This window comes from Plasmodium yoelii (genome assembly GCF_900002385.2).
Source record: "Plasmodium yoelii strain 17X genome assembly, chromosome: 11".
NCBI classification, from domain to species: Eukaryota; Apicomplexa; class Aconoidasida; order Haemosporida; family Plasmodiidae; genus Plasmodium; species Plasmodium yoelii.
This window is the reverse complement of record NC_036183.2, coordinates 349,912-360,497: the sequence shown is the minus strand read 5'-3', so window position 1 is coordinate 360,497 and position 10,586 is coordinate 349,912. Positions and strand designations below refer to the sequence as shown.

General features: G+C 20.7%; 1 protein-coding gene across 1 annotated transcript; it reads right to left on the bottom strand.

Annotated features, from left to right (window-relative positions):
- Window positions 1–1,665: 1,665 nt before the first annotated feature.
- PY17X_1105800 (trafficking protein particle complex subunit 8, putative) lies at window positions 1,666–8,662 on the bottom strand (the record flags this gene model as incomplete). Its single annotated transcript, XM_724969.2, has 2 exons — window positions 1,666–4,133; window positions 4,288–8,662. The coding sequence occupies 2 exons, from the start codon at window positions 8,660–8,662 to the stop codon at window positions 1,666–1,668; spliced, it is 6,843 nt and encodes a 2,280-aa protein (XP_730062.2).
- Between the last annotated feature and the right edge of the window lie 1,924 nt (window positions 8,663–10,586).

Genomic DNA, 10,586 nt, shown 5'->3' with positions numbered 1-10,586 from the left:
TTATTCATATATACAAATCTGTACTTTTTTTAATGCATGTGGGAAGGGGAAAGCGTGTATATATAAACACTTGAATAAGCAAATGTATTAATATATACACATATATATATCATGTATTGTGTGGTGGGGAAATTGCTTAATCAAAGTACGTTTCTTACACCGAAACAAAATTATCAAATTCAACTATATTGGATTTGATTATATAAAGCGTTTGGGATGTTACCATAAATAATTATAGATATATTCGCATAACAACGGGGAAAATAGAAATGTAAGGAAATAAATATAACAATTATGATTGTAATTGCAATAATAATAAAAAAGGGAAGAATTAAAAATTGGATTTTAAAATGTTTTAAATTAAGTAATTTGTACACATATTAATATAATCACACACAAAAAAAGCAATAAAATAAAAATAAAATCATTCATAATTTTATGAACGGGTCATAAAATTTTAATATAGTACAAGCAAATATCTAAAAAGTAACATAAAAAATGTATGAACTGTTAATAAAAATAAACAATTATATTTAAATATTAATTATTATGCTATGTATATATATGTACATATCTATATATTATTATATATATATTATTATATATATATATTTTTACTTGAATATAAAGATCAAAGAAAGTGAAAACATAAAGCCATCTTAAATTGGCTATATATATTATATTTATTTAGATATTAGAGCATTTCTATAAATATGAAAAAGTTACTTTTTTTTTTACAATATTTATACATATAATATATGCACGTAACATATATGCTTAATTGAACAAAAATGTTTAGAATACATTTCAATTATTTTTTTCTTTTTTTTTTCTTTCTTTTTTCTTTCTTTTTTCTTTCTTTTTTTCTTTCCGTTTTAAAGTAGTTTAATTTATTTGACTCGATCACTACATATACGTATAATTACGCTGGTATGATTATTTATTTCTATTATTTTATTATTTTCCTATTTTTTTTTTATACATTTTTATTATATTTTATTTAGATCATATATACATGGGGATGTTGTATTGTGAAAATTTAATATACGTGTCTCATTACCGTAAAATAAAAAATAAATTACCATTACATATTTCAAAAAAGCATATCATAATATATGGGTTAAATAAATATACATATATATATATATATAAGAAAATGGGCATATATGGGGAACTAAAATTAATCTTCCACTCTTTATGGCATAAATATTAAATTGTGTATGTATTATTAATTAAAAGGGTTTCATAAAATAAAAGGTTAAACAGTAGTTAAGTTTTCCTTGGCCTTTTCTGTTGGTTAAAAAAGGAAAATAAATATCGCGGAATTTTTAATAAATTCGGATTTGTTATATACATTTATACAAAATAAAATGAATTAAAATAACATTATGGCGGATTATAGTTAGGAATTTTAATTAAAAAAATATATTATATATATAGTAAAAAAAAAAAAATCCAAAGAATAAGGAATTAAAAAGGGGAATAAATTAAGGGGTAATTGGGTAATGTATATAATATACATGCATACATACATATATATGTACGGAAAATTTAATCTTCAAACAGGAAAAGAAGTGTTAGTGTATACATGTGCATGTACACTCATTATGAAAGTTCTTTTACATAAAAAACTTTGACACATTTTAAGAGAATATCTTGTAATATTTATTTGTGAATTTGTACAATTAATTCGTTTAAAGGTTTAAACATAAAAAATTCACCATTCAACTTAAACACTACATGAAATTTATTTATATTATAAATTCCTTGTTTTGTAAAAAGGATATTAAAAAATATTTTTTTTTGTGTGTGTTTTTTGATTTTTTTAATATGTTTTTGTATTATTCCTACAAATGTAAAACCATTTATCGAAATGAAATGTTCAGGATGTTTATTTTGGTTTTGGTTTGGGTTTTCTCTTTTATTAATTTCATCATATGTCAATCGAATAAAATCATTAGGATTGTTATAATCGTGTATAAATGTATTATGAACAAAAAGTTTGTAAAGTTTTTTTTTTTTTTTTTGGTGAGTTAATTTATATTTTTGAGGTAAATCAAATGAAAAATCTGTAATACTATTTTTCTCTGAACTATAACTTTTTTTTTGTTTCTCTTCCAAATTTTTAATATCTTGATTATTTTTATCATTAATAGATGAAGAATAATTTAAAACTGCCATTTCAAAATTATTTGTGTCAGTTTTATAATAATTTTCCGTTATGGGATTATATTTTGATATATTCATTTTTACATTTATAGAATTTTGTTGAATATTTATTTCATCATATAAAACTGATTTATAAGAATAGTTAGAAATTATTTTATTTTTTTCGTCTATTTTATCTATTTCAGTTTGATTTTCAATATGTTCATTTTTTATAAAATGATCCGATTCGGTATTTTTAAATTCGTTGGTTATATGTTCATATATTTCAGAAAAATCAGAATTATTTTTAAAATTTTGTTCACTATTTTGATCATCATAATCAGCATTGGTATATTTATCATCTACAGATTCTGTGTCAGTATTGTCAAAACTTGTAATGCTTTCTTTATCACCATTTTCTTCAATTGAAGAATCAAAATTCATCGCTTCCATTTCTCTAACATGTACATAACAATCAGAAATATCGAAATTTGAATTATTATTTATATTAATTCCAATTTTTATAAGTTTGTCTTTTTGATTGTTTATAAATATATCTTTGTCAAATTGATCAATAGAAAAAGTTAATATGTCATTTGAAAATGTGACTTTTTTTTTTATACATCCTTTTTTTAAAACACCAAATTGTTTAGATATCCAATTTATGTTTAAATAAAAAGACGTATGAAGAGATGGGGTTAAATTATTTGTATGATCTATAAAATAATTTTCTAAAATATTATTTTGTATAATATTTTTATCTGAATAAAAGAGAGATGTAAGAGTTTTATTTTTTTTTATAAATAGAATATTAGAAGAATAAAAATTATATAATTTTATATATTTTTTTTCTGTGTCTTTATTTTTTTCTGTAAAATTGATATATATATGTTTTTCTTTTTTATCCACATTATTATTATTAACATGTTCAAGATATAAATTATATAAATAAATTTCATTTTTACATAAATTATGAAAAAGTAAATAAATAAAATTGTGTTCACTATTATATTTATTTAAAGGATATGTGATAAGTTTAATTATTGGTATAATATTAATTATTCTGAAAAATAAGTAAGAGGCTTGTTTTTTTTCTAGAAACATATCAGGATATATTACAGAATTATTGTTCATATTATTTGTTTGTTTATTTGAATCGGTATTATTATTTATATCATTTCCACATAACATAGTTATCATAAATTTATGAAATCCAGTATATGTCGTATCAACTTTAAGATATAAAATAAATGTATCATTTTTTTTTAAATTTCCTTTTATTTTTATATTTTGGATATTTTTATTTTTAAATTTTTGCTTAAAAACTGAACAGTTATTTACATCTACATAATCTTCGCAATATAATTCACTATCCACAAAAATTGGTTCCTCAATATTTGGCACTGAATCGTTATTATTCAATTCTGTGTTATGACATCTTTGTGAAGAATTTGACATATCTTTCAAAATATGAAATGTTGTATTGTTATTATAAACAAGCTTATAGCATGTAAATAAATTACATGGAGTTATACACAAATTCAAATATGTTAAAGATATTTCTGAATAATTAATAATTTTAAATTTTATTTCCATTCCTTCTCCTTCTAATAATTCGATTAGATCGATTTCATAATTATTTTGTTTTTTTCGATCTTTTGAATAAACATTTTCAAATATAAAATCAAATAAATATGTTTTTTCATATATATAATATAATAATCTATGATCTATTTCGTAAGTATCTGTTTTTTCAAAACTTCTTTTTTGAATCATTCCTATATTATTAGACCATATATATTTATCATTTTCTTTATTTATTTTTTTAATTATTTTTTGTTTTTTTTCTATATCATCATCTACATTAAATAATTCATCATATTTTAATTTATGCATCTTATCAAATTTTTTATTTAATTGTTTTACTCCATGTGTGTAAAAGTTTTGATAAGTCTTTACGAGCCCGAATAGGTCCCAAACAATTCCTGCAAAAGATGAAAATTGTAAAGTCAAATATTGAGAATGGATAAGATGAAAATTGTAAAGTCAAATATTGGAATGGAAAAATAAAAATTGCTGAGTCAAAGATGAAAATATGTAAGGTGCAAATTGCGGAGTCAGATTGGAATGGGAAAATACCTGATATAAATAATAATCCATGCTTTAGAGGACGAAGATATAATGTGAAAGTTCGAGATTCTTTGGGTTCTAGAATAAGAATTTTTTTTTCAACAATAATATCTTGATTCAATTTTTGATTATAAAAATATGCACATAGATGTGTAGCTTGACATTCAACTTTTGTGTGAAGTGGATTGCTTAAAGTAAAAGTTACAAAAATAAAATCATTTTTTGTTGCATATTGAATATATTTATTATTAATTTGGAGTTCCTCTTTTGAAAAATTTGTTTGATATATATTTTTAATTTGAACACTATTAGAAAATTCGATACTATTTTTAAGTTTTAGTCTTAATTCGTTTGTATATGAAATAAAATCTTTTGTATTTTCCATGGAAAAAAATGGAGACACATTTATTGATTTTTGAAAAAATTGATCATTTTTATTAACACAGTTATTTTTATTTGCATCATTTTGGTTCGTTTCTTCAAATGTGTTATTTTCAAATGTGGTAGCATTTTCAGTTTTTCCATTTTGGGGAATTCCGTTTATGCATTCATTTTTGGGGGGGCCCAAATCATCATGGGTATATATTTCGTTATTCTCTAAATTTATAGAATCGTTATATATGGCATTAATAAAATTTTTATAAGTAATAAATAAATAATTTAAACAATTTATATTATCATTAGAAATGTTATTAATATCTTTTGACATGATATTATACATATCTAGTATGGTTGTATTATAATTTTTTATTTTATATAAATTATTTTCAAAAATATCAAAATAATTAATATTATTTATACTATTGTTTTTTTTTAATTTATATATATTTGTTTTAGATACATAAATTGAATTTGCAAATAAACTTTCGCTATTTCTTTGGCAAATTAATGGAATTCTCAAATTCAAAGGTTTTATAATTTCATCACCATTGCATTTGCTAGCGGTGTGTGCAATGTCGTTACTTTCGCCATCTTCACCATTTTCAAAATTTTCACCATTTTCCTTGCCTTCGCCATTTTCGCTAGCTGCGTGGCCAACTTCCGAAAATGAGGGAAGCTGCTCTCCACTAACCTTATTATACATATTTAAAACTTTATCCATATATATTTTATATACATAAGCAAATTCTCTTATAAAATTTATTTCTTTGTCAATTGAAATAGAATATATATCAATATTTTTGTTAAGAATATATGATTGTTCAGAATATTTAGATATCGAATTCAAAATAGATATATAATGTTGTAATGCTTCAGAATATAAATTTATACTAAATGCTTGTCTAGCCATCATAAAATGCAAATGCTCATATATATGTTTCATTTTTTTTTTTTCAAATTTTTTTAAAGATTTTGAATAACAAAATAAAGCTAATTTTTTAAATCCACATTTATTAAATGTATGACCTGCTAATGTTAAATCAAATAAATATTTTCTTGACTTATATTTTAGGTTATTTATTTGATTTTTTTCTTCTATTTCATCCATTTGGTTTATCTTTTTAATATGTTCTAGACTTGAATTTCGGTCTCTATTTTGTGCATACACATCATCTCGGTGCACGCTTCGAATATGTGGTGCGTCATTTTGGCAAATATTTTCATAATTTTTTCCGAAATTTTTTTCATAATTTTTTTCGAAATTTTTTTCATAATTTTCCCCGAAATTTTTTTCATAACTTTCCGAGTTATCATCATTTGCAGAGCTAGCATGCTTGCCGGATTCAGTTTTGTGGAAATTTTTGTCATCTATTAATGAATTTGATGAGGTATTATAAGTTAGTTCACTAATTTGTTTTTGGTGATTCATAGGAAATTCTTGAGATACAGTGGGAGGGAAATTATTTCGTTGTACATTATCAGTTAAAAATGAATCGCCATATTTATCTACATTTTTATCGCCATTTTTATCGCCATATTTATCTACATTTCGATTTTTATCGTCATTTTTATCTTTGTTTTTTTTTTTATTTTTAGTGTGCTTGGCCTTTTTATAACTATAGGTAATTTGCTCCAACAACAAAGCAGATCGAATATTATTGATTTGGAATTCGAATTTGCTAATGCAATTTTTTGTGTTCATTTTATCTTCAATACATGAAAAATCAAAATTGGCATTGGTTAGTATAGTAGCTGCTTCTTCACTTTTAATTTCACAAATTATAGATATGTAATAATTAATTATAGAACATACAAACATATTGTTTAAATAAAATATTTTATAATACATTTGATAGCTCATATCAAGATAATATAATATATCTTTTTTATTTATATTATTCATATTAAAAATACATAAACTATATAATTCATATAAATTTGCTAAATAAGCATATTCTTTATTATGTTTAAATTCGTTTATACACATTTTTAATATATTATAAGATAATTCATATTCCTCTAAAATAAAATAAATGTCACTTAAAGTTTTATACATATGTTCTAACGAATCTTTATTATATATTTTTATTTCATTTTCTTCAATATTTTCTATTTTGGATACATTATTTATGATTCCATCTTGTTTGTTTTTTTGTAATGCACCATCATAATTAAGATCTTTGACATGATCTTCTGAATCATTTTTTTCATCATCATAAGCAGAATAAGTTATTTGATTATTATTGTTATTTTTTCCATCAAATAGCTGTACATTTTTTAAGCTATTTTTTTTTTCATAAGTATCTAGATTAGATGCTAATACGTTATGTGCTGCGGATATAATAGCATTTCCAGTTTGTTCAGCTACATATAAAGCTGTATCGGATGTTGAAAAGCTTAATTTTGTTTTTTTCCACATAAATTTTAGTTGATTTTTTATACTTTTTTTATTATTTAATATCATATTATTTATTTTATTAGCAATTGTAGTAATATATGAAACTACATTTGTTTTTATAAAATTGTGTATAAAATTTTTTAATGATATAACATCTATATGATTTAAACATGAACAAAAAAATATATTGTCAACATATAGAGGTGTATTTTTACATATATATATTACATTATCTGAATTTATATATTCATATATTTTATTTAAATTATTTGATAATTCTTTTTTTTTTTTTTGAAAATTTTCTATATCTTTAAAATTTGTATAAACAGATATATTACTATTATTTTTAATATCTTTAAATGGATTTGGAGATAAATATTTTATATATAATTTTTGAATAAAATTAAGATTATTATATTGTTTTGTTTGTGATTCATTTGTGTATTTATTATTTTCATATATTACATTGTCAAGTTTGTTATTTTTTTCTTTTATTTGTTGTATATCTTGAGATGTGTTTGATTTATTTATTGATAAATTATTTTGTGAACTCAAATTTATTTTAGGTTCTTTATTTGATGCATCTATAAATCTTCGAGCTTTTATAATTAATAAATGACATTTATAATTTAAAAAATTAGATTGAACATTTACAAAAATCTTTTGAACATCGGTTTCGATTTCATCATCATCACTATTTGATACATGTAGTAGTATTATACATTTAGGAATATTTTGATTCATATATACATTATTTTTTTTTATTTGATAATTAATCATATATTTATATAAATTGATTATATCATTATCTTTTGTACTACATATACATATAATACCTAAAGGAGAAATAGGCAAACTATTATATAGATGCATATATTTCCATGAAGTTTTAAAATAATTATAAAACCATGGCAAAAAAAAAGCATTATATTTTTGTATACGAATTATATTATTTTGTTCATAAGAAGAATCAGATGTAGTGGAATCATTATTTATTTGTTGAAATTTTTTTTTTTTTTTTTTATTAATTTTTCCAAATTTTTGATCTATATAAATATTAGAATCATTTTGTGAATTTTGGCTTTGTCTTTTTTTTATATCATTTTTTATATTATTATGAATAATTTTTGAATTTAAGCATATATTTTCAAAATATTTTATATTCGTATAAATATTATCCTTATTATTTTTATTAAAATAAGCATCTAAATTTGATTTATTATATATATCAGAATATTGTGGTTCATTGTATGAAATAGTATCTATTAAGACTTTTTCAATATGTTCTAATTTTAAATTTTCATAATCATCTACATCTATAAAAGATAATTTTAAATTTTTATTATTTAATATTTTTTCAGATAATGTATTATTCTTATTTATATAATTTATATTAATGTTAGCATTTAAATTTAAATCTATATTTTCTTTTTCATTAATTATCAAACAATCAGATTCACCTAATGGGTTTAATAATTCATTAATAGTTAACCCCAAAAAAAAAGAAATTTCTCTTTTTGCTATTCTACTGCTATGGGTTAGTATTGGAGATACATATATATCTTTTATTATATTTTTTAATTCGTCTTCAATTATATGCGCCATTATATATATTGATCATATAAAATAAATTATAATTATATAATTAACTAATGTATTGCTATTTTGCCAAAATATATAAAGATCAAATTATAAAACTTACAAATTTGGTATCCTCAAAATGTTGTTATAGAACTCCGGAGCTAAAATTGGCTTAATAATTTGTGTCTAAGTTTGTGATATTTTAACACTCAACTAGAGAAAGGCCAAACTGTCCGCTAATATGTCTGCCAATATATATATTTTTTTTTTTTTTTCGTTAAAGATATGTACATATATTTTCACTCTCTTTTTAATTGATTGGTGTGTGCATCATTATTCGAACTCTTTGCTTATATATTTTATATTTCATTGTAATGCTGTATCATGTAATTAATTTATTTGTAAATTCCATTTTTAAAGTAGAATATAGATATATATATCCATTTTTATTTTTTTAAATTTATAAGCAAATACTAATTTATTTTATATTCAAATATATGATAGTCGTATAACTATATATACATTTTTTACAAGTAAAAAAAAAAAAAAAAAAAAAAAAAAAAAAAAGGAATATATTTCAAGATATTTGTTTCCCTTTTATTTAAAATATTGTATATTCAAAAAAACAAGTAAAATATATGTTAACAAAAAATAATGACAATCTAAAAATATATAGATAGATATAAAAAAAATTCAAATATTCATATAACATAATATATAAATGGAAAATATAATTATATGTACATATTTAATAAAGAATGAGAAAACCATTTATTAATATTTTTGAAAAAATGATATAACTTGGGAAAATAAATTGGATATATGTACCCATACATATGTAGATATTCATATAACATATTTAAATAGAATGAAGCTTATAAAAATAAACCCATAATAAACCCATAAATAAATAAACTAATAAATAAATAAACCCATAAATAAATAAACTAATAAATAAATAAATTAATCAAGTATGTAAATTTTTATGAATATGTATAAGTACATATATCAATTAATAATATGTGTATGTATGTATAATAAATATTATTTATTTATTTTCCTTTTTTTTTTTAACTATTATATCCACAAAATGCGATAAAATATGCATGTATTTATGTATGTGTATTTAGTGCATGGTTATGGAAATATACATAAAAAATCAAAAAAAATATAAGGAAAATTCAAACAAAATATTAATACGTATACATTATATATATATATTATATATATTATATATATATACAATCGTTGGGCATAATATCTCCATTTTTCTTATATGCATTGTACATATATTTTATCATTTTTATTTATTTCGCTCACATTTGTAGAGTCCCCAATATAGTATGAATATATGTATATATATATATATTTATTTATATTTATTTATATGTATGTATAGCCGTTTTACGAACTATATCATTAAAAAAAGATAACAAATTTATAAGCTTCTTTACATAAGAGAAAAACTTTTTGTATATGTTCAGCCTGTGGTGTTGTACATGCATAGTTCATAATATTTATGTTATTAATCATGTTTTAGTTTTTTTTTTTTATCATTCATAAATATATTTTATAGAAGAAAAAACATTGGAATTATTTCCAAGTATTTTGGTTGATCATTGGATATACATATGGATGTATAAGAAAGTTATAAAAATAGAGAATATTTGATTATATAAAAAATAAAAATAAAATATTGTCTATTGAAAAAACTTAAGCATATTAGTTGGGTGATAGCTCAACGGGAAATAAAAATCAGTTTATAATAGCTAGCTGCGAAAAAAATACATAATAATATGTATATGCGGAAATTTTGTATATCCATAAAATATCAATATAATAGATCAATCCGAATATTTGTAAATTAATACACAATAAGAGAATAATAAAAACGCGAGAAATTACTTTTTTTTTTTTTTTTTTTTGCACACATGCTTGTTAAAAAAAA